Consider the following 26153-nt stretch of genomic DNA (forward strand, 5'->3'; position numbering starts at 1 on the left):
TCTAGTCAAAGTTATGGTTTTTCTCGTAGTCATGTATGGATGTGAGAGTTGGACTATAAAGAAAGCTGAGCACCAAAGAATTGATACTTTGGAACTGTGGTGTTGGAGAAGACTCTTGAGAGTCCTCTGGACTGCAAGGACCTCCAACCAGTCCGTCCTAAAGGAGATCAGTCCTGGGTGTTCACTGGAAGGACCGATGCTGAGGCTGAAACTCCAATACTTTGGGCACCTGATGCGAAGAGCTGACTCATTTGAAAAGACCCTAATACTGGGACTGACTGAAGGAGGGAGAAGAAGGGAATGACAGAGGATGAGATGGCTGGATGGCATCACCGACTCAATGGACATGTGTCTGCGTGAACTCCGGGAGTTGGTGATGGACAGGGAGGCCTGGCGTGCTGCAGTCTATGGGGTCTCAAAGAGTCAGACACGACTGATTGACTGAACTGAACTGAACTGAATAAATGGGTAGCTGAAATTCCAGAAGAGAAAAAGAGGTGAGACAGAAACAAATTCTAATGTAATAGAAGTCAAAGCTTTCCAAATTTGATGAAAACTGTAAACCCACATATCCAAGAAGCTCAACAAACCCTAAATCCAAGAAGCATGGATAAAACTACTCCAAGGAATATTATCATAATCAAACTACTAAAACTAGTATAAAAAGAAACTCTTAAAAGTAGTTAAAAGTAGTTGGAGAAAAAAAGACATGTTATATACAGAAAAACAAAGATAAAGATGATATTAGATTTCTCACTGGAAACAATGTAAGCAAGAAAACGAAAAGATAAAAACTATCAACCAAGATTCTCTACTCTGGAAAAACCTTTCAAAAAGGATAGTGAAATAGAAACACTTTCAGACATATAAGTGCTGAAAGAATTCATCACCAACAGGCTTGAAGTACAAGGAGTGTTAAAAGAAGTCCCTCAGGCAGAAGAAAACTTACTCAAATCGAAACAGGAATATCAAGATTACCAGAAATACTAACTACATGGAGACACAAAAGATTATTTCTCTTATTATTAAAACACTTTAAAAAGGTACTTGGCTATTTCAATGAAAATAATAACAATGTTTGGGGCTTATAACATACGTAAAAGTAAAATGCATGAGAACCATACTTAAAGGCCAGAAGAGGAAAAACTGAAAGACTGTAATGTTCTCCTGCTAACCTGGAGCGATGAGACATAGGAGGGAAAGGGAACTGTGGTGAATTAGGGATGAATGCTATTAGCCTTAGAGCAAATACTAAAATAATAAAAAGAGCTACAGCTGATAATCCAACAGAGGAGATAAAATGCAAACAAAAAACATGCAACTAATTCAAAAGAAGGCAGAATCAAAGGAAAAAGGGAACAAAACCAGATTGGACAAATTTAAAACAGATAGGAAGATGATAAAAATAACTATCAATCATCACATCAGGTATAAATGTTCTAGATCTCCCAACTAAATGGTAGAGATTGTCACATCAGATTTTTTGTAAACTAAAAGAAATGCACTTTAAGTATAAAGACACAAATAGATTAAAAATAGAAGTTAAAACAAATACTGTGCTATCACTTTCCAAAAGAAAGCTGAAGTGTCTGCACTGATGTTCAGCAAAGTAGAGCACAGAGCAAAGAATATTATCAGAGAAAAAGAAGTTCATTCCATACTGCAAAATGAGTTAATTAATCAAGAGCTGCTGTTCAGTAGCTAAGTCGTGTCTGACTCTTTGCGACCCCATGAACTGTGGTGTGCGAGGCTTTCCTGTCCTTCACTAACTCCCCGAGTTTGCTCAAACTCATGTCCAAGAGTATATAATCCTAAATGTTTATGTACCCAACATCAGAAACTTCAGAAATCATCAAGCAAAAATCACAGGAAAAATAGATAAACACCAATGATATTTGGAGAATTCAGTATTCCTCTCTCAATATCCATTTTTTAACAGGTAGACAGAAAATCAGCAAAGACAAAGCAGCCTTGAACAGTCCTATCAAGCAACCTGACCTGCAGCGCTGGAGTGCTCCACTGTCAACCAATGTGCATGGAGCATTAGAAAGACAGACCACATCCTGAGCTGTGAAACAAATCTCAATAAGTTCAAAAGGATTCAAGTCATACAAAGTGGGTTCCCTTATCACAACTGACTTAAAACTAGAAAGCAGTAAGAGAAAAATACTTAGGAAAATCTCTAATAACACACCTAAATTCACCTTTCAGAAAATGTCCTGGACTGAATGAAATAAAGATATAACCCTGGGATTCTGTAGGATGCACTACTGGGGAGACACTATACCAATCCAGGCCTTCACCTTAACAAAACACGTGCAAGTTTGTAGTTTGAAAAATATTTTTTTTAAGGGAGAAAAGAAAGACCTTAAAGAAGAGAGAGACACTCTGTTCATATATCAGAAAATTAAATATTAAGATGTCAGTTCTCCCCCAAAACTGACCCACAGATTCAACCAATTCTAATCAAAATCCCAGCAGGCTTTTTAGTAGAAACTGACAAGCTCATTCTAAAATGTAGGTGAAAATGCAAAGGACCTGGAATAGATTCTTCTGAAAAAGAAGAATAAAGTTGGAGGACTCATACTACCTGATTTCAAGACTTTCATAAAGCTATAGCACTCAAGAGGAGCATATTTGGCAAAAATAAGCACGTGTACCAGCAGAAGACAGCAGCCTTCACATACGTGGGAAACTGATTTTAACAAAGGCACCAGGTGATTTTAAAGGAGGAAAAATGGTGTTGGCTGTTTACAACAGCCGGGACATGGAAGCAATCTAGATGTCTATCAGCAGATAAAAGGATAAGAAAGCTGTGGTACATATACACAATGGAATATTACTCAGTTATTTAAAAGAATGCATTTGAATCAGTTCTAATGAGGAGGATGAAACTGGAGCCTATTATACAGAGTGAAGTAAGCCAGAAAGAAAAACACCAATACAGTATATTAAGGCATATATATGGAATTTAGAAAGATAGTAACGATGACCCTGTATGTGAGACAGCAAAAGAGACACCGATGTAAAGAACAGACTATTGGACTCTGGGAGAGGGCGAGGGTGGGATGATCTGAGAGAACGGCACTGAAACATGGATATTACCATGTGTGAAACAGATCGCCAGTCCAGGTTCGATGCATGAGACAGGGTGCTCAGGGCTGGTGCGCTGGGATGACCCTGAGGGATAGGATGGGGAGGGAGGTGGGAGGTGGGTTCAGGATGGGGAATACATGTACACCCATGGCTGACTCATGTTAATGTATGGCAAAAACCACTACAATAATGTAAAGTAATTAGCCCCCAATTAAAATAAATTAATTTTAAAAAATAAATTTAAAAAAATCGTGTTGGAACAACTGAGCATACATATATGCAAAATAAAATGATCCTAAAGAAAATTTTCAATTCTTACCTCATACCATGTATAAAAATTAACTCAAAGTAGACCCTAATATAACAGCTGAAACTATTAAACTTCTAGAAAAAAACAGAGAAGGCAGAAACGTTTCAGACATAATGCCAAAAATACGGTACACAGAAGAAAAAAAAAGAATAAACTGGACTTCATCAAAAACGGAAACTTCTATTCTTTGCAAGATATTGTTAAGAAAATTAAAAGGCAAGAGACAACCTAGAAAATATTCTCAAAACACACATCTAATTAAAGATTTTTATCCAGAATGTATAAAGAACTCTTATAACTTAGTAAGACAAGCCAGTAAAAAAGTAGACAAAAGATATGAATAGACACCGCATCAAAGACGTATATATAACAAATAAACCCAACGAAAAGACACTCAACCTCACTGGTCACCAGTAACATGCAGAACAACACAGTAATTGGATACTATCAGATATCCATGAGCAAGGGTAAAATTTAAAAAGCTGATGGCGCTAAGAACTAAGGAGCACTAAGGAGCAACTAGAAATCTCACACACAGTAGAAATGAAAAATGGTTTTGGTCACTTTGGAAAACAGTATGGCAGTTTCTTACAAAGTTAACAAAAGTGTCAACATAACAGTCCAATCCTGGGCATTTACCCAAGAGAAATGAAAATATGTTCGACACATGTTCATAGCACCTTTACTCATGACAGGCAAAAATCAGAAATACCTAAGGCCAGATAAAAACAATCAATGGAGAGACAAGGACAGTGCAGTTCATCCATACAAGGGACTACTCATCAACGGCAGAGAGGAACAAACAACTGATCTAGGCAGCACACATTGATCTAAGAAGCTTAGATTAAGCTAAGTGAACGAGCCCAGACACTGGGATTCGATTTACATGGCAGACGAAAGACAAAAGCACAGGGACATAAGTCAGAGGAGCGGTCGCCCAGGGCTGGGGTGGAGGAGGAGACTGACTGCGCAGGGATAAGAGGGTGTCTCCAGGGAAACGCGGGAACTCCGAATCTCAACACTGGTGGTGGTGGGCACCTCTATATATGGGTCCAAACACATCAAACTACATTTTAAAAGGCTGAATTTTACCATGTATGAATTATACCCCAATAGACTAGACTTTAAAATAGATAGAGGGCAATTTTTCCTTTTTATAAACTCTAGTGGACAAGAGACCAGGATCTGCACAAGAAGTAACTCCTTTAGATCAGCTGTTGCAGAGCAGCCATTCATGCTCAGTATGCTACAGCAGCATTCTGCATCAGCAAAAATGTTTAATGGGAGAGGGCTTAACTATCTCAGCTTTAAATGATTTTCATTTAAAATGATCTACTAACAGTTTTTTCAGAAAATGGATAATGTCAATCGTAAGTGACAGGCTGCATGCAAATTCTGTACATCTGTGCACATATCTGTGTGTTCTGGAGAGAGGACCCAGGGTTTCCACATCAGATTCCTTCTCAAAGAGGTCTTCCACGAACGAGTCAGCAATCGTCCTGCTAGGGAGCTTCACATGGTGACACTGCTGGGCACGTCATCAGCTCACGAGCATGGGAACAGCGGAGCGGCTCACCGTTTCGACTTTGCTCATGTTGGTCTTTCTCCTGATGCTGACTCTGTGGCTGCCCTACGCTGACAGGTGGGTGGTGCCCGAGGCCGTAAGGAATAGGAGACCCACGTCCATGCGTCTGTAAGAGGTTCATGTTGTAGGCCATTGCTGCCTGGTGTGTAATGATTCGAGGATCGACCGCAAACCTGCCCTGGTATCCTGTCCATGGCACCTAGGTTATTACAAGAAATAAAATAATTGCTTTAAGGACATTTTGGCAGTCAACCTGCTATAGTGCTATTAATTAGCAAAGAGCAAACACACAGAGATGTTAATTCTACCAAACTGAATAACTACAAAACGAATGTTGGTAGTAACAATTGGAAGACTGATGGTTATATCTTAACTGGCTCTTTGAATCTTTAGTGTGGAAGGGAAAACTGATCATTTCCTGTACACACTAGGTTAGGAAGAAATCAAAGACTTAAACATAGGTATTAACAATTATTTTTTGAGGCATGAAATCATTTTGTAGACTTGAATCGTTTTCCTTCGATATGAATGTTTATATGTAACAGATCACCATGAAAATTGCCTTTTAAAGTCATAACTGTATAGATATATGGGTTAATAAACCTGAACAAAAGAACAGGGAGAAAATTTAAGAAAGAATTCAGTCTAAAGAGTCTCAACTCAAAAAAGTATGTATGACTACTCTTTCATATGAATAACCAGATCATTTAAGGTTCATTTACTGTCAGCAAAATTCAAACATGTCACTACTTTACCAATGCTTCTGATTAATTAAACTACAGAAACAGAAAACTTCTTTAGGTGTGTCTAAATATATAACTGCTGCATATTAACATAAAAGGAATAAATACAATGACATCTGAGCTACCATCTCTATTATTTTAATATAACTGTTAAATGCAGACTCTTAGAAATCTTATATAATAAAAGCCTCTGTGACCTAGTGAAATGAAATCTAGACCCTAAGCGACTTACTATTTAAAGGAGATGATATATAATGTTGCCAGGCTGTCTGGGAGGAAATAACTCAGCTAAAATTGAAAGTCTATCGGGAGTCGACATAAATGAGATACTTCTTATTGACAGGTGTCCTCACTGGCTGCCGTGACTGAACTATCATGACCAATACGGCTGAAAAATGTCAGCAGCTATGCGTTTTTCCATTTTGGGCGTGCGGACAGGGGTGTCCAAGATCCTTGACAACGATCACCTCTATCTGAAGTTACAGTACTTGTCTTAAATGAAAGAAATATTTTCTAGGCTAAAAATTCCTGAATTTGGAAATATTTGTTTAACAATAAATTTTTCACTTACCAAAATATTCAAAAATCTTAAAGAAAATAAAAATGACCTTTACATAAGATGGAAGCCTCTAAAAATCTAGGCAGTCTTAGAAATGATTTAATAATGTTTTTAAGTACAGGCAGGATTTCGCAAGGAAGGCGTGGAATTCCTCAGATATGTTTAGATCCAAGGGAGCTAGACTACTCTATGCCTTTCTGTCTCCTTCTTAGGAAGCGTTAGTAAATTATATAAGAATGAAAAAGCAAAAGATGAAATAAAAACATTACTTTACAAAACAAGAGTCCAATTTACTAGCTCTGTTAACTTTTAGCCCAACTTTTCCCAGTAAAAATATTTAAAACAATACAAAGGCTTCTCAATCAAGACATCCAACCTACAGATTTCTTCACAGCCACTGACAATCCAGTAACAAACCGCAAGCAACAATTCACATTTTTTGGGTCGTAAGAGCTGCTTTTAAAGAAGCTTACAGGCATTGAAAAGCTGAAAAAAGGGACTGGTAGAACACTGATTGGGTAGTAATTTAGTGAAGCCCATTTCATCTCATTCGATAGAGAGTCTCTTAAACAGCTACTTACAGGTAAAGGCACGGACATAACGACATTCCCTCCATAGACAGCAGGTACATAAAGAATACTCGTCCCAGTGTGAGGATCGATTCTTTGAACAGGGCTTGGAGATTTCCCCAGATTTGGGTGAGGTCCAAGAGGAGGTGGAGGAGTATATGCTCTGATAGGATTGCCAATAAGCACAGAGGGATTGGGCTGAACTGAAAAACGAATAGAAAAAGGACATAATAGCTCTACATACTGACATAGACAAAAATAAAGTCATCCCACAGCAAAATATATTTCCTAGGTTTGCTATGAGGTATCTTATAATCAAAGAGTTATCAGTGTGGAAGAGTAGAGCATATTTAAAAAACATACTCATTTTACCACAGCCACTGAAAGTATCTGACTTGAGAGGTACGATGTATCCCTTTTATTAACTTCCCCACAAGGGAAGCCCAAGAATACTGGAGTGGATAGCCTATCCCTTCTCCAGCGGATCTTCCAGACCCAGGAATCCAACCGGGGTCTTCTGAATTGCATGTGGATTCTTTACCAACTGATCTATCAGGGAAGCCCTTTTATAAACTAGCGTAATTTTAAATGTCTTGCAAGGAGCTGGGACATGTCTTTCAAGAGAGACAACCATATACATGCATGTACAGTCAACATTCTTCTAAGAGTAGGAAACATACACAATTCTTCAGAATCAACTTCTGCCCTGCAACTGTTACACAGTCATGTACAAAATGGTTAAGCAATTATTGTTTTAAAAGCATAATTCTGAAAATTTTAAAAATTTTTTGTGCTTTTCCTTTTATAATTCTGTAACATTTTGAATCAAATGAACTTTATCTTAAAATGTATAAACAAACTTTTGTAAGATATCAATGATATATCAATATTATATCCAAAACCTTATACTGCACAGGAGGCTAAACGTTCATCCTCACAACGTCTATAGTATGTATCTTGGTGCCCATAAAACCACCCCTTGACAGATATGACATATCAAAGCATTCATAAGGACAGTTGTGTTAAATAAAATTTGGCTGAGTTCCAAAGTGTCTGTGTGTGTGTGTCCCTCTCCCCATGAAATTTGGGATAAATGTCTTACATCACAAAAACAAGCTTTCATAGGACTAATTCTTCCACTTACCAATTCCATCATTCTGGAAATGATCATTCTGGGTATGATGGAGGCTTTTCCCCTTTACAGAAAAACACAAATGTATAATTTAAACATACCTAATATGAAAGAACAATAACCATTTGCCTAGTCCCATGCAAAAGAAATGTATGTACAGCAATTAAAATTTAAAGACTGTGAGTCTGTAATTAATAACCATTAGACGCCTCTGAGCTGAGTTTCTGTTTTAAACACTAAGTCATGGTGCTAGGCCTCAAGTTTCCTCAACTTCAAATTAAGGGTACTTAAAATTCTTTTTTCTTTTCAAATGAGTTTTTATGTTAAAAGAAATATGCACCAATATGACTGATACCTAAATTCTATTCCTTTGCAGCTTCTCTATCAATTCTCTATGAATTAGATGAGGATGTAAAAGCTCTTTTCGAGGGAAACATATCAGTCTTCAACTCTTGAGGATAAGAACCTTTAAAATAATGACATGGACGTAAACATGCTTTGGGTGTACGATATTTTGAGTATGATTCATGGCGGTCTTACCCTGTAAAATTAACTGAGTGAACAGGAAAATACACAGTGTCATAATCTGCTTAAGACAATGTACAGATTCTCTGCAATGGAAGGTGGCAGTGCACGTCCGAAGCATCAGAAATGGACACACACTTTAACACAGTAACCGCACTTGTGGGGATCTGAATGTCCATCCACAGGAAATTTACTAAAATAAGCAATGGCAGATTCATACAGTGGCATTAAAAATGACGTCTCTGGGGCAGAAATAACACTTGAAGAAACAATGGCTGTGCGTGTCTAGACTTTAAAACATTTTTTTCCTCTTTTCATGGGCTGAACTAAACACACTAAGTCACTGTACAGCACAAGTAAGCACACCACACAACTCACCCTTCAGCCACACGAATGTTTTATTTTGTGCATTACACCTGAAAACTCAAGTAGGGGTAATGGCTACAGCCAGAAGAAAAGTCCCTTCTTGACCAGAGCAAAGGTCAGTGATGCCTCATTTATCTCCCTATCAGCTAGTACTCGAAATACCCAGATCGTCCAGCTGGTTAGAGATGGGTATGCAAGGGCAGCTAAGCTCTAACTCTTAAAAAGTTTTTTAAAAAACAGTCCAAGAAGAATCATAGTTGGTTCATTAACCAGAGGAGGTTGACAGTAACTGTCACTAGCTATAAAACTAAAACAAAAACGAGCTTCTGAGGAAGAGAGAAGTGAAAAGGAAAGCAGGCAGAAGAAAGGAGAGAAAGTGAGAAGGCGCGCAGGGCAAGGGCGGCAGCCCAGCGGGAAGACGAGCAGCGCAAGCAGTTGGAAGCGAGAACGGGAGCAGCCGCAGGCAGACGCTCGGCAGAAGAAAGGAGCGCCAGTGGCACAGAGCTGAGATCGGGCCAAGAGGTTCACAAACTGTTCAGATTCCTTAGCCGGTAAACCTGTCAAACAGGGGCAACTGTGTAGCACGTGGAGAAAACACAGCAGTGTAGTCAGTGTGGGAGGCAGAACAGCCCCCCAGAGACACGTCCACCTCAATCCCTGGGCCCATGTCATGGGGCAAAGGGGACCCTGCAGACCTAACTAAAGACAACACAGGAAGATTGTCCTGGACTACCTGGGTGGATCCAGTCTAGACACGTGAGCCCTAAACCCAGAGAAATCTCTCTAGCTGGAGTCAGAGGTGCGGTGGAAAAGGCAGTGAGGGCTATGGCAGAAGGGGAAGTCGGAGATTCCAAGGGACAGAAGGCTGCATGCTGAGAGCTCTGAGACGCGGGGCCACAGGGGGACCTGGGGAGAAGTCAGCAGAGGCTGAAAGTGGCTCCCAGGGGACAGCCAGCAAAGAGACAGGAAGCCCAGTCCTTACAGCCACGAAGACTGGATTCTGCCAACAGCCTGCATGACCCTGGATAAGGGCCCAGCTGACCAACACCTTGATCCTGGCCTCCTGAGGCACAGAGCCAAGAAACCAACCAAAACAGCCTGGACATCTGACTCAAAGCAATGTGAGATAGTAAATGCGTGTTGTTTCAAGTCACCGAGTGTGTGCTACCTTGTTACAGCAGCAATAGGAAACCAACACAGAGAGCAAGCACCGTCTAGAGCAGACAATATACGTCAGCACTGTGGGTGCTACGCTGATCACCTGAGCGGAAAAGAAACCTGGAAAGGAAGCATCCGCAGCTCAGTGCTGCTGTGATGACTCTGCTGATGGAGACGGGGCACGTCAAGTCTGAAAGGACCTAAATATCTGGGACTTTATCTGTTTATGTCCTTAATGATTCCCTGAACCTACACCATCTCCTGGCCCAGTGAATATTGTTGAATAAACGGGGGAAGAAAGCAACCTGGGGACTCTCACATGAAAGACAGTACACTATCTTCAAGCGCAACCAGCACCGGCATGGTTCCCTGCGGTTCAGTGTGGTTCAGTGCAGGGAAACTCGCCCAGTGAATTCAGGCCTAGTGTGCAACGGCAGGGCAGTCAGTGTGCATGGTCTGTGCAAAGTGCACAATGTTTGGTAGCATGTGAGCGAAACAATAATGCACCGGTAAGCTGGGACTAGCTGTAAAAGTCATTCCATGATGATAATTCCAAACTTCTGTGAATAAATCTCAGAAAGTACGCATACCTTTGGTAGAAAGATCATAAGTAAATGCAGTTCATATCATCTACTTTTTGAGGATTGTTTTTTTTTTAACCCCACCATTTATTCAGTCAATTAATTATTTTTCATTCACTCATTCTTTCATCGCTTTCCATTTATTCATTCAACAAATGTCAGTGAGGGCCCACGACACGCCCAGCGTGGCTGCTGCTGCTGCTGCTGCGGCTAACTCCCTTCAGTCGTGTCCGACTCTTAGCGACCCCATGGACTACAGCCCACCAGGCTCCGCTGTCCCTGGGATTCTCCAGGCAGGAGCACTGGCGTGGGTGCCACTTCCTTCTCCAGTGCATGAAAGTGAAAAGTGAAAGCGGAGGCTAATGTAAGACTGAGACACAGCACAGAAGGCTGGAGACAGTGAGGAATGGCCCACAAACTGCAATCCAGAAAACAACGCTACAATCTGCTCCAAAGATCCATTTCTGAATACTATCTACCCTCTGAGCACCTTTCAGGGAGGTACAAATGAACCCTTTCCATTTTAGCAGCTTCTCAGCACTGCTCCAGCATGGAGCCTAGGAGTAAGCAGACCGAAGACAGGCAAATCAAGTCCTCCATACGCACTCTGTAGGCACCCGGGAAACAGGTGCTTCCCAGTAAGTACATGATGCCTGGAGACAGTGAGGCAATGAAAGCTTAGCTAGGACTACCCGCTGCTCCTCACGTCTGTAATATTTTGCACCTTCACTAAACCATAGGACCGACATCTCAGCGAGGAGAAAAAAAGCTACCTGATTGATAAACAGCAGGGGGCATGCTTTCCTGCCAAAGACGGTCCGGAGGAAGCAGGTCCCAGAGCATGTTCAAGCGTCACCCAGCCCTGGATGACTATCTACATTAAATCTAGCTGTGATTTTAAGTCTTAGCCCAACATTAACAACACTAAGCTTTAACATTTCTTATGCACAGAACTGTATTAAAGGTCAAACATTAAGGAAACTTGGGGGGGGGGGAACGACATGGCTAATGTCATGTTTTCAGAAATAGCATTTTTATTGCAGTGAAGTAAATTACCCTTCATCAAAAGATTCTAGCATATGAAATAAATTATGCAAAATCTGCTTCAAAATTTTCCAATATGTATATGCAGTGGTGGTAGAGTGAGAGAAGTGGGCTGCAGGTGAAGCAAAATTGAAGATAAATTGACAGTTAAATGAAGCCAAATGATACGGACTTCCTTATACTATTTTATATATGCATATATTTGACATTTTCTACAATAGAGAGCTAGATTAAAAAAAATGATTCCAGTACAAATTCAATCCTCAAAACAATTTAACAGAAATAAAGTACTGGGGAGTGAAGGGAAAGATGATGACAAAAATAACCTTTGACTCACTAGACCTTAGTTATCCAAAGTCACTATTATTACATATGAACAAATAATAGCTTTCAACAGCCAGGGATATAAACAATTTAGTGAACCACTGTGTTAGTGACAGTGAATAACAGATGATATCCACTGGATCAATGAAGAAAATTTCCTAAAAAGTTAAAAAGAAAAAACTCGGAAAGCAGCTACTGTGGCCTTTAATCTTCCAGTTGAAAGAAGAAAGCCACATGGCACTCTCCTGGACGCATCACAATCTTTATTTACTTATCAGACCCTTACTGAGCAACCACTCTGTGCAGAAAGGGGCTAGGCGCTAGGTGCCATAAAGAGTACACAGACTGGGATTTTTGACTTCAGGGAGCTTATAGTTTTAGAAAAGCAAGTGGATTCAATACATATTTTCTTTACCTTTAAGATAAAAAGAAAAGCAAACTTCAGGATCTTGCTTAGGGCCAGTGCACATCAGTATCAGTATCACAGCTTAAATACAGTCACACCTATCATACGCTGATTAACGTTAACACTGGCCAATTAAAAGTTTATTGCAGTTATGGTATTTTAAGAATGTGCAAAAGGTATAATGTCTTTGCAACATTTTAAATAAAAAACAATAAAGTTTAAGAGTTTCTAACTGGGTTTCCACTCTTCACACACTTTAAGCTACTTGCTGCTCCTGAGAGCTCGCACTCTCTCATGCTTCTTGCTTTTCGTCTGAGCTCCTTACTGGGCATCACTCACTCATCTTCTAAGCACCTACGATAAGCCAGATGCTGTTCTGGGCACAGAGGCTGAGTTTCTGACACATCTCCCCACTCTTGCCCTCACTCCACTCTCTTGGTGCTCTCTAAGCAGCATCTCCATAGTGGAAACGACCCTAAACGCCCACACTTGAGGAACGTGCTTCCTCCGACCATCGTCCCTGCAGCGTCTGCCACAGCAAGACTGGAGCTAATCTGCTTCTCGAGCACACGCTGCAATGGCTGCCAGAGAAGAGACGTAGCATTTGATAAACACGTTGATCATTAGTTTGTTCATAGTTTAAACTTTAGAAATCTAGAGGATTCAGTTATGCAAAATGCTTAATCTCCTCGCAATCCCAAATCACTGAAGCATTACTGCACATCAGGTCCATTTCTATTAAGCTCAGACAACAGTATATTAACACAGGAAAATCAGTTTTCATCTCAGTTTAATACCTACTCAGCTAAAAGGTTCAAGATATTAAACCAATAATTACTTCTTACACCTTATGTTTTAAGTTTTTAAAATGAAGCCCCAAACTGGCATACTCTCTCAATCCATGTCAGTAAGTTTAATATCATGCTGATGACTATAAATACACCCCCAAAACCAGAATAAATACTAAACAGGCCACTCTCATAGCTTTCTTTTCTAGATGGTAAGTGCAAGCATTTCTTTTTTCAGGCAATCTAGCAAATAAACAGCTGTTTCTGCCCAAAATAACTATAGTTCAAAAGTAGAAATGGCCTTGATTCCCCCACATCCAATCCCAATGCCTGGACTGTTTCTTCCAACAAATACTTAACAACAAACAATTCAAGTTATCTTCAGGAAGTTGGCCAATTTTCTCACTGTGTCAAATACCACTGGGAACCAGCTGATCATCAGCAACAGATGAGAGCTATTTTCTTTATACAAATATTGTTATAATAATACTATTCCTTGTAAAAAAAAAAAAAAGTGCTGTAAGAGCATGGCTTTAATACGTGTGACAGGCTTTTAAGCTGCTTTGCTTTATTCGTGTCTTGCTGAAGTATGTCTATCATTAGAGAGGACTGGGAGACTATATTAGACAAAGGACCCAATCAGGCCCTTGAAAACGCTTCGAGGGTGATAATACCAACGAGTAGCACGGCTGACCAACACACCGCACTCTCGCTTACGTGCCCACAGTGGACACGCTCCGTGCAGAACCTGCTGGCTGCCAACCCCAATACTTAAGAGTGACCCGAGGCCCAAAACAGCCCTGACACCTCAGCATGTTCTCTCGCTTTAACCTCTTCGATTCTTCTAATGGGCTTTACCTTGGGGGGTGACTGCTGCGGTTTGTTGGTGTTTCCTGTGTGCTGTGCCCTTAGAGCCCGGGGTATAAATTCAGGTGCCAGTGGATTCAACACGTATGTCTTCTTTAGTTCTAAAGCCTCTAGCTGAGCTTTGATCTGTTCAAAAGTGATTCCGTGCAGGCTACTGTTTTCATGACACAGGGCAATAAACCGCTCCCAAAATTTCCTACAGAAAAGATTTAGATCAGTTTGCAATTAAAGTGGACAAGATCACAGAAATGACTGTAAGCAACTAAAGATAATTTAGGGTCCCCTCTCCCACTCCAACCCCAAACCCTTAGGTCCAATATTTATCTATGATTCAGGTATAATCTTCCCACCAGATCACAGGACTTTGGAAGTGTGGTTCTGAAGCTCAGTCACATCTAGTACCGTGGGATATACAAATTCTAAATTCATCCTGGTTGATCACACAGTCAGTGCTCAACTATGCATACAAAAAGGGTTGTTATCCACACAATAAGCAAGGATTTCAGAACCGATAAGAAATAACTAGTTACTACCATACTTTTCTTTTAATTAACTGATGCCTGTCACAGCACAGCTTATTAACATTAATTGACTAAGTTAAATTATGAAAAATACAGGAAGTTGGAATGCTAATTTTAGTGATTATCTCCTAATCAAATTAAAAAATACTAATGGAGAAAAATACATTCAAAATTGTTCCAGTCATACACTGTTGTTCTTAAAGTTTTGAAAACTTATCTCCAAATAGTAGAAATATTACATATATATTACAAAAGACAACATGTAAAAAGTTTAAAGATTTTTAAGTGATTATCATAAATATGCATCAGTTCAATTCAGTTCAGTGAGTCGTGTCTGACTCTTTGCGACCCCCCTGACTGCAGCACGCCAGGCCTCCCTGTCCATCAGTAACTCCCGGAATTTACCCAAACTCATGCCCATTGAGTCAGTGATGCCATCCAACCATCTCATCCTCTGTTGTCCCCTTCTCCTCCCGCCTTCAATCTTTCCCAGCATCAGGGTCTTTTCAAATGAGTCAGTTCTTCCCATCAGGTGGCCAAAGTACTGGAGTTTCAGCTTCAACATCAGTCCTTCCAATGAACATTCAGGACTGATTTCCTTTAGGATGGACTGGTTGGATCTCCTTGCAGTCCAAGGGACTCTCAAGAGTCTTCTCCAACATCACTGTTCAAAAGCATCAATTCTTCAGTGCTCAGCTTTCTTTAAATATGCATACCTATTTTTAATATGAGGTTCAAATAATGCTTTATTATGTTATGAAAGCTCTGTGAGATGATTTCTTCCCAAGTTGGTATCCTTGTGTCCAGTTGGACGGCAGGTAATCAAAATGGCTTCAAGAAGCATAAATACAAAGCTGTATGTTACAAAAGCCAGTATATGAATGGGAGTGGAGTTAAAGTATTTATAAAACTGCAGATATTAATTTCAAACTATATTTCTCTTACATATGCTTTCTACCATCTTTTCTAATTTTTTAAAGATGAGTTTAAGAAATGAGTACAGAAAAAATTTCAGGCCTCCACATCAACAGGAAAAGTAAAAATGCTACAAGATAATAAATACGTTGAAGAAAACTCTTGAGAACCCTTGGACTGTAAGGAGATCAAACCAGTCAATCCTAAAGGATATCAGTCCTGAATTGTCATTGGAAGGACTGATGATGAAACTCCAATACTTTGCCCACCTGATGCGAAGAGCTGACTCATTAGAAAAGACCCTGATGCTGGGAAAGATGGAGGGCGGGAGGAGAAGGGGACGACAGAGGATGAGATGGTCGGATGGCATCACCACCCAACCGTCAATGGACATGAGTGAGCAAACTCCGGGATCTGGCGATGGACAGGGAGGCCTGGTGTGCTGCTGTCCACCGGGTCACAAAGGTCAGACATGACTGAGCAACTGAACTGAGCTGAGCTGAGTAAGTAAGTATTTCTGACAATAAGACATAAAGGCTAACACAATGGTCACTGAGCCCCTGAAAGTGTGTGTCACTAAGAAATGCTCTTTATTTTTATTCTTAAGAACCTTTCCTCAGAAATCAATTTTTTATTTTCGTAGTCTGATAGCAAAGGAAAGACGGTTGTCAACATAGCACTCAGGATCTAAAAATCCATGAACTCTCTATCCTTTTGATAAAATCCCACAATGTTCAACTGCATTAATATTTATCAACACATTCCACTACATGCTGTATTAAAAAGGAAGTTTTTTTGGTCTAATTGATAAAGTAACAATTTCATAGAGTGACATTTCATGTTCATGTGAACTTAAAGACATAGCAAAACAAGGAGAGAGTGGACTGACTTTTCAAACCCCAGTTTTTAATACTGAATTCTTGTAATGTATTTCATTCCCAGCTTACACAGCCAAAATGCTAGAACTTGCTCTATTTCAAGCTCCTTTTTAAACTCCATACCCTGCCCCTACACTCCTCTCACCGACCTCAATGCACTGAGTAACGTCAAGTGAAGCAGAACTGTGAACCAGCCTCATGCGTCACAAGAAGCTAGTAGCTTCCTGACAAGGCTCCAGAGGTTCCCAACCTTTGGGGCACCAGGGGCCAGTTTCATGGAAGACAAATTTTCCACAGACAGAGACAGGGGAAGGGGATGGTTTAGGGATGATTCAAGCACAGGGCTGAGCTCCTTTGAGAATCCAAAGCTGCTGCTGATCTGACAGGATGCGGAGCTAGGGGGTATCGTGAGCACAGGGAAAGGCTGTCCACAGGCGCGGAGCTTGCCCGCCTTGCTCTCCTCCTGGGGTGCAGCCCGCTCTGTGGCCCAGGGGCTAAGAAACCCTGGTCCATATGATCCCAGGGATATCAAGGAACAGATTTCAAGTTAAAGGACACCATTTCAGAAGTAACACTGACCACCGGCTATAAGCTCATCAAGCTAAAACAACTCCAAAAGCAGCCTGGAATCTCCCTTTTAAATCTCGCTGTCCTGATTGCCCTGGGGAGGTCAAGTACAGGGGTTCCAGATCTAGGCTGCTTGGGCCTCAGTCAAGGCTCAGTCAGCTGGGCAAGTTATTTACCCTCTCCTCCTACCTCAGCCCCCTCATGTGTAAAACAGGGCACCAACAATATTATTATTATACTTTATCACTTAACAAAAATGCTTTATTTCTCCACTTTTAAACCTTGAGAGAAACGTATTTTTTCCTTCAAAAATTCTTACAGCCAGAAAGATTCCTTTCTTTCTGTTAAGGCTCTTTCACAGACTATTTCACACTGTTCTTGAACTCAGAACTTTAATGAAATACTGGTGGCTCAGACGGTAAAGTGTCTGCCTGCAGTGCGGGAGACTCGGGTTTGATCCCTGGGTTGGGAAGATCCCCTGGAGAAGGAAATGGCAATCCACTCCAGGACTACTGCCTGGAAAATCCCTTAGACAGAGGAGCCTGGCAGGCTACAGCCCATGGGGTCACAAAGAGTCGGACACGACTGAACGACTTCACTTCACTTTCACACATGGTATTATGAGGCATTTCAGAACACCTAACTCGAAGATCACTTGAGAATTTCAACACTCAGACTGAAAAATTTACCACTAGGGTTATTTAAACGCCCTTCATCGATTCTCAGCTGCTCCATAAAATGTTAACATGTTACGCAATGCTGGTTAGAGAACACAAGTGTGTCTCTACATGGTAATGGAAGAGTTACTTTGAGAAAACAGAACCTTACTTTCACTCAGTACGTGAACACAAAGTCTGCTTTTATGTTCATGCCAACGTTGCTTCTAGGATCACGGGTAAAACACTGAAAATTCATTTGGTGCCCTTGTTTCACACAGAGAGAGGGAGTGTGTGCACAAACACACACACACATACATCTCCACATCTGTGGAATGTTTATGTCTTATAGAACAGGTGGAATTCACTAATAAATTCACTTCAAAAGAAGATCTTTTCCAAACATGCTTGTCTGGAGAAAACGTACGATCCCCCACCAGCCCACCCCCGCCCGCACCACCCCCCACCGGCCCCCTCTGCCTCTCTGTCTTCAGGGCACTTTTATCCACACAGGCACCATCTCCTGGGAGAGGCAAGGTAACTCGGCAAGAAGAGTACGGGTTTTGAAGTCAATGTGACATCTGTTTGAATGAGTCTCTTAATAGCTATGTGGCCCTGGGCAGAAACTGAAGCTCTACTTCAGGCTGCCCATTTAAAATGCAAATAAAATACCCACATTGCAGGGTTACTGCGATGATTAAAGAGGCTGAGTGTGCAAAGCACTTGACCCAGCACCTGGCACTGAGAAAGCTCTCAATAGACAGCAGTTACTATATTAAATGTTTGCTGGTTTGGTGAGTAGGAGAAGGGAAAGCTCCCCACATTCATTTAGAGTTAACAGGAAAATTCTGTGTAAAAATACTTTACAACAAAAAGAGATTATATAACTGGCTGCCTTCTAAACCGATACACTATACACAGTAATTATTCCTAAAAACTTGATCAGTATTTGGACGCATTAGATTAGTTTTGTATAAATATCACATGAGGGACGCGTGGGACAGTCTGACCACCTCAAGCCACAGAGAACCCACACCTCATCACGGCAGCTCCCAAGAACCACGATACCTCCTCCAGGCTCACTTGCATTTCGAGACTAATTTAATTCCTAACGTAACTGGAAAGAGTGAAGCATAAATATCCATATGCCTCAACTATCAGCACTTGAGTTATACAGTTCATTAAACTGTTCAAATGATACAGACAATCAGCATTCCCATTCAGCTACAGGGCATGCCATTTCCTCTCCTACACATTGTGCTGACTTCTTTGAAAATATTTTACCCGCTTGTACATTAATGTGAGGTCCTTGGCACGCTCCAACTGAGCAGCAAGAAATGAACAACCAAGAGGCCCGCCTTCCGGGTAAAAATCAGCCTGGCAGCACGGCCTCAGGAGAATCCCTCCACCTCTCGGCTCAGACAAGGGGTCAACAATGCTGCTGCTGCTGCTAAGTCGCTTCAGTCGTGTCCGACTCTGTGAGACCCCACAGACGGCAGCCCACCAGGCTCCGCTGTCCCTGGGATTCTCCAGGCAAGAACACTGGAGTGGGTTGCCATTTCCTTCTCCAATGCATGAAAGTGAAAAGTGAAAGTGAAGTCGCTCAGTAAGTGTCCAACTCTTCGTGACCCCGTGGACTACAGCCTACCAGGCTCCTCCGTCCATGGGATTTTCCAGGCAATCCCAATGGAGTGGGTTGCCATTGCCTTCTCCTGAACAATGTTAATCCCACATAATTCACAGTACAGTGTGACGCTATGGGAGGGGTAATAGTTTTTAAAAAATATGCATCTTGGTAAATGTCTGGGGTTATTCATAAAGAACATCCAAAGGTAATGTCATGCAAGACCACTGTTACACCTATTTATTCCCCCCAAAGTTTTCGGCCCATTTTTAATGTATGTCAACTCGTTTCATTTGTTTTAATCTATTAAATTCTAATCCAACTGTATGTGTTCCTCATTTATAAAATGATAAATATAAACAAAAATGGTAAACTATCCCAGCAATATTCTAACCAAATATATTTTCAATGAACAGTAAAGTGACCAAAGTAAACTTCTCAGAGGGAAGCCAGATTAATACACTTAACTTTATTCAGTTGTATCTCGTAATTAACATATTCCCTTCCCCACTTTTTGTCATTAGTGGCTAAAAATTAATGGAAATTATTTTTTAAATGCGAAATTTAAGAGATTTTACAACAGAACTGTTTAGCTAGATAAAACAAACTGTGGACCATTCAAATTTTATTTCCTTAAAAATAAAAGGTTATTGTTCATAATGTAGCCATAAATTAAACTCTACCTGACTCCACTGTTAATAGCTTTCCCCTATAAAGTATATTAACTTTGTTTGGAGTCTAATATACACAGCTTACTCTTAAATTAAAGGTCCCAAACTGTCTCCCTTCCCCAAAAATACTTTTTTTCTGCTGAGACAGGAAAACAGGCAATAAACTGCTGCTCTATCTGTCCTCCAACGAAAGACTTGGTCTGAAAGGGCCACTTGCTAACAGCTTTGTCTACTCCAACACATCAAGAAGTAGCTGCCCAAGGTGTACTTGAGGTCATTCTGCTTTTCTGAACTCACTCTGACAGGTACTACTATACTTTTAACATTTTAATTAAGCTCTAGTACATTTTGTCCTTTTTCATTAAGAATTGTCTAAATTTCTGTTCAATTTTTTTTGCTAACACAGTCTTTCAGCACTGCATAGGCCAGGTCTCACATTACTGGCTTCATACAGTTAAAATCCGTATTAACTAGTTTAAAACCTAAGTGTACAAAGAGAAACTTTTTATCAGTTCAGTTCAGTTGCTCAGTTGTGTCCAACTCTTTGCGATCCCAAGACTGCAGCACGCCAGGCCTCCCTGTCCATCACCAACTCCCGGAGTTCACTCAGACTCACGTCCATTGAGTCGGTGATGCCGTCCAGCCATCTCAACCTCTGTCGTCCCCTTCTTCTCCCGCCTTCAATCTTTCCCAGCAGGGTCTTTTCTTTGGCTCTGGGTCTCCAGTGAAGTTGAAGTCAAGTTACCAGCTGGGCTATAGTCTCATCTGAGGGCTTGTCTGGGGTGGAGGGCAGTCCATTTCCAAGATTATCCATGTGACTACTGGCAGGAGGTTTAGCCCCTCACCATGTGGATCCCTCTACAGAGCTGCCCCCACAATGGCTTCACCCAGAGCAAGTCATGAGAGAGAGAAAGAAACCGAGAGAGCGGAGCTGCAGTCTCTTTTAGGACCTAATCTCGGAAGTGAGGCACCATCAGTCCTGCTGTCCCAGTGCTGGAACAATGTGGGAGGAGACGCAGAAGGGTCTTTTCAAATGAGTCAGCTCTTCACATCAGGTGGCCAAAGTACTGGAGTCTCAGCTTCATCATCAGTCCTTCCAATGAACATTCAGGACTGATTTCCTTCAGGATGGACTGGCTGGATCTCCTTGCAGTCCAAGGGACTCTCAAGAGTCTTCTCCAAAACCACAGTTCAAAAGCATCAATTCTTCAGCGCTCAGCTTTCTTTACAGCCCAGCTCTCACATCCATACATGACTACTGGAAAAACCACAGCCTTGACTTAGACCTTTGTTGGCAAAGTAACATGCTGTCTAGGCTGGTCATAACTTTTCTTCCAAGGAGCAAGCGTCTTTTTATTTCATGGCTGCAATCACCATCTGCAGTGATTTTGGAGCCCCCTCAAATTAAGTCTGTTACTGTTTCCACTGTTTCCCCATCTATTTGCCATGAAGAGATGGGACCAGAAGCCATGATCTTCGTTTTCTGAATGTTGAGCTTTAAATCAACTTTTTTACTCTCCTCTTTCACTTTCATCAAGAGGCTCTTTAGTTCTTCACTTTCTGCCATAAGAGTGGTGTCATCCGCATATCTGAGGTTATAGATATTTCTCCTGGCAATCTTGATTCCAGCTTGTGCTTCATCCAGCCCAGTGTTTCTCATGATGTACCCTGCATATAAGTTAAATAAGCACAGTGACAATATACAGCCTTGACGTACTCCTTTTCCTATTTGGAACCAGTCTGTTGTTCCATGTCCAGTTCTAACTCTTGCTTCCTGACCTTCAAACAAATTTCTCAAGAGGCAGGTCAGGTGGTCTGGTAGTCCCATCTCTTTCAGAATTTTCCACAATTTGTTGTGATCCACACAGTCAAAGGCTTTGGCATAGTCAATAAAGCAGAAATAGATGTTTTTCTGAAACTCTCTTGCTTTTTCGATGATCCAGCGGTCGTTGGCAATTTGATCTCTGGTTCCTCTGCCTTTTCTAAATCCAGCTTGAACATCTGGAAGTTCATGGTTCACGTATTGTTGAAGTCTGGTTTGGAGAATTTTGAGCATTACTTTGCTAGCGTGTGAGATGAGTGCAACCGTGTGGTAGTTTGAGTGTTCTTTGGCATTGCCTTTCTTAGGAATTAGAATGAAAACTGACCTTTTCAGTCCTGTGGCCACTGCTGAGTTTCCCAAATTTGCTGGCATACTGAATGCAGCACTTTCACAGCATCTTCTTTTAGGACCTGAAACAGCTCAACTGGAATTCCAACACCTCCACTAGCTTTGTTCGTAGTGATGCTTCCTAAGGCCCACTTGACTTTGCATTCCAGGGTATCTGGCTCTAGGTGAGTGATCACACCATCGTGATTATCTTGGTCATGAAGATCTTTTTTTTGTACAGTTCTTCTGTGTATTCTTGCCACCTCTTCTTAATATCTTCAGCTTCTGTTAGGTCCACACCATTTCTGTCCTTTATTGAGCCCATCTTTGTATATATGCTGATATTTTAACATTCCTTATGACTACAATCTAAGGAATATTACCAGTTTTTTCTAAAGCCAAGTAACAACCCTTCTTAACCCCCTAATTTAGAGGTTCTCTGAATTAACCAGACACAAAGAATTATTTGCACTGTGAAGCCTTGAGAAAAAATGGGAAGGAAATTCATCAAAAACAAGCTAAAGCAATACTGAAGGAGAACAAAGGGAAGTAACTATATAAAATTCAGTCTCTATCAAAGATAATGCACGTCCACAAAGTCACCTTCAGGGCCCACTGGGTGCCCGCTTGCTCTGCAGCACTTTCATCCCAGATGCCTGCAGAGCACACCCCCCACCTCCAAGGTCAGCTTCTCCAGGAGGCCGACTCTAAGCACACACAACAGTCACAAGCTGGTCCACCTACCCTCATCACTTTTAATCCCCCTTCACGTTCTATTTCTCTTCCACTGAACTTACCACATAAAATATTACAAAGTATTTTTATTTTCTTTATTGTCGGTCTTCCTCTCTTCCCCAATAAAATGTTAAGCCCCCCAAAAGGCAGAGACTTTTGTGTTTTGTTCACTGAAGCATCCTCAGTGGCTAGAAGAGTGCTCAGAACATAGCAGGCACTCAGGAAATATCGAATGAATGACGATGAACAATGAATACACTAGTGTATATATACAATGAACATACTCAAAGCAATATATTTTTGGTTCCCACTGGATATCAGGTCAGACTAAACTTTAATTAGCAAAGAGGTCATGTAAATAAACATGTACACAGGGATACAGATCACTATATTTCTCCATTCAACATCTCCAACACTAACACATAATTACCTGCATCTCCCAATGGAGCACAGAGCAATGGGGTCCCCCACCACGGCAACCAGCGATTGTGCTCTTGTGATGGCAGTGTTGAGAAGCTTGTAGTTAGACAAAAAACCATAATCCAAGTCCTCTGTGGAATCTTCTAACAGCTGCTCTTTCTTTTTAATTGGTGTCTGTTTATGTTTACAAGTATGCCTTGTACGTACTGTGCTAAGAAACAAAACTCTGAATTGCTTTCCTACAACAAAATAAAAGAGGATTGTTATTCTGAACCAGTAATCTAATAAGAGAATTTCATTTTTAAAATGTTACTGCTAAATAACAGGTGTTGTTACGGATGTGGAGAAATCGGAACTCTTGTTCACTGTAGGTAGAAATGTAAGATGGTATGTAAAGAGGTACGGAAAATAGTATGGCAGTGTCTGGAAAATTAGACACAGAATTAACATATGATGCACAAATTCCACTTCTGGAAATAATTTCCAAAATAACTGAAAGAACTGACACCAGGAGGAAGCCTTGAGAGCCCAGTTCATACACTTCACCCCAGATTCTTTCTCACATTGACACATCCATCCCTCATTCTGTGACAAGCCTCCACGTATGTGAGTACAGTTTCAGTGCCAACTCTTAGTCCTTTCTTCTCCAGGCCGAACAATCCTAGCTCTTTCGAGCGTTTCTGACTCCACGTGCAGGCTCTAGACCACTGACCAGGCTAGGTCTTCTCTGGACGCTTCCTGGGTTACTAGCAGTATTTTTCCTAAAACGCACACCCAAGTTCTGTGTGATCTGAAAGTGTGGTACAGTGGACCTATCCCCCATCCCCATCCTAATTTAGAAGTTATTATTGGATATTCCCAGGAACCTAACATTGCACTTGGCTTCTCTGGCACTCACATTATAATGCTGCCTTACTTACTTAAACGCAGAAATTTCATAGCAACTAATCACATGAAAATTTTTAAGAGGTGCTTTACTCACTTAGGAAAATTTAGATAAAGAACAAACTATGCCTTTAATAAGCTATGCCTATGCCTTGCTTGACAGGTGCCAGTTTTAAAAAATCTTTATGAACAGATAAAATCTTTAGTTCTTGGATACATTATAGTGACAATGAGTGTTGGATGCCACTGTGACTGTAACTACAGCACACAGATTCACACAGTTATAGTCAGAGAAGAAGTCAACTTGTTCATACTTGTTTTACTCAGATACAAGAAATTAATAAGCATGTAAATGAGCTCAACATTTAATTGCCAATGTTGGCATTAAAGAACTTGATGTGAAATGAATACACAAATGCTTGTCCAGAAATCTTGAAATCTAAATATCAGAAGTGCACATACTTTGAAATTAAAGCATTTGAATAAGCAATTCATTTCAATTAACAGTTACCTTGAACATTGAGCACCCTTTCTACGTTAACATCAGATAATCTCTTTTTGCGAAGCTCGGCACGGATCCTGAACACCTGGTCTGCGTATGGAGTCACTACACCGATGCTGCCGTCATCCAGCTTGCCCCACGCCACCGGCCATTTCCTTCTCAGCTCTTCCACACGCTCCACCACCTCAAATACCTTTAAATAAGCATACACACAGACAGACTAAAGGGATCAGAAAAATATGGTCACTGAAATAGATGTGCAAATGATCCCATTATCAGCAAATGTCAGTTTAAAACAACCTCTAAACAGGAGTCCTGCTCTGCCGATACGAACACAGGGAGAATAAAAACTTTTATTTACACTTCGAGCAGCAAATCTCTACAATAGTGCACCCAGTGAAAACATGGAAATCAGAGAAGATGTAACTGGCAATTGGCCCCCACCCTTTGCCTCACCTCCATTCCTACATGAGGACAGGTTTGAGTTCCTACCTGGAGAGAAGGGCATGAAGCTGGCAACCCCACTGGGGAAACAGGGAAGCACGTTCCCACATCACCAGCATTTCTCAGTCCATCCCTGCAGGTCAAGCCAATGAAACCACCAGACTCCCAGAGCCAGGGCCTCCCATCGAGTCTCGACAGTACAAGGGCTACCACCACCTCCACCCCCACTGACAGCTCAACAGAGCAGCCGAGAGCTGGGGCCGCCAAATTGCAGCTGGGATGAGCACACACCTGGACGCAGGGACCGATGCTCAGCAGTCACTGCCTTCCAGCAGCTCAACTTCACCCAGGCCACTTCAGGACCAGCGCAACCAAGCCATACCACATTTCACCCATTTGAATTCCTCAGACCCCACTTACTGAATCATAACACGGTTTTTAGTGTAGTTCAAACTACTTTAACTCAATGAATCGATCAGTTTCAATGCTTGGTACAATGGGTGATAAAATGATTAACAGAACAGGTTCCTTGTCTGCTAAAAGATTACTGTATATTTAGAAAATACTGTCCTAATTTAAAATGGATATATAAGGCAAGCTCAATAGAGGGTCAGGCAAGAGTCTAAGGGGAGAGGAAGGAGACAATTTTTAACATATTTCAAATACATTATTTATTCACTATTTGTCAGTAACATCTATTCAAATTTGTAAGAGTAACTATACAAAAATCTGATAGTTTTATTCCTTTTAAGAACCTGAGGATTACTGGCCGGGACGCAGCTCCCTCCTGCAGATATAAATACAAGCGAACGGCAGAGGAACAGACTCCAGTCGCCCTACTGCTCTATTGAAATAGCAGCAAGTGAGACAAAGACTGTCCGAGGGCTCTGGCGAGCCCACCGGATTGAAAACAGTGTGCTCTCACCGCAGGCATGAGGAAGGCGGGTCTGAGTCTTCACAGCAAGGAACACGGGCACGACACCTCGCCCCCTGCACTAGGTGCGGTGGTGAGTGAACGGCAGGGCCACACCTCTGCTGACCACCTCCACACACTGTCCCCGCACTAAGCAACACAACCATTTCGTCTCTCCCCTGCCCTTTACATAGTAAGCAGCAGAAAACTGTAGTCAAAA

General features: G+C 41.3%; 1 protein-coding gene across 4 annotated transcripts in view; it reads right to left on the reverse strand.

Moving 5' to 3' along the window:
• HELZ (helicase with zinc finger) overlaps nucleotides 1-26153 on the reverse strand; it is a 151622-nt gene that overhangs the window by 35205 nt on the left and 90264 nt on the right. For all 4 annotated transcript variants that reach the window (XM_018063979.1, XM_018063978.1, XM_018063980.1 and 1 more), the window contains 6 exons: nucleotides 24586-24769; nucleotides 23200-23428; nucleotides 14045-14249; nucleotides 8007-8058; nucleotides 6875-7065; nucleotides 4983-5190 (listed from right to left, as the gene is read on the reverse strand). In XM_018063979.1, the coding sequence (XP_017919468.1) occupies nucleotides 4983-5190; nucleotides 6875-7065; nucleotides 8007-8058; nucleotides 14045-14249; nucleotides 23200-23428; nucleotides 24586-24769 (1069 nt within the window). The remainder of the gene's footprint in view (nucleotides 1-4982; nucleotides 5191-6874; nucleotides 7066-8006; nucleotides 8059-14044; nucleotides 14250-23199; nucleotides 23429-24585; nucleotides 24770-26153) is intronic.

The sequence above is a fragment of the Capra hircus genome, chromosome 19, assembly GCF_001704415.2.
Source record: "Capra hircus breed San Clemente chromosome 19, ASM170441v1, whole genome shotgun sequence".
In the NCBI taxonomy this organism is placed as follows: Eukaryota; Metazoa; Chordata; class Mammalia; order Artiodactyla; family Bovidae; genus Capra; species Capra hircus.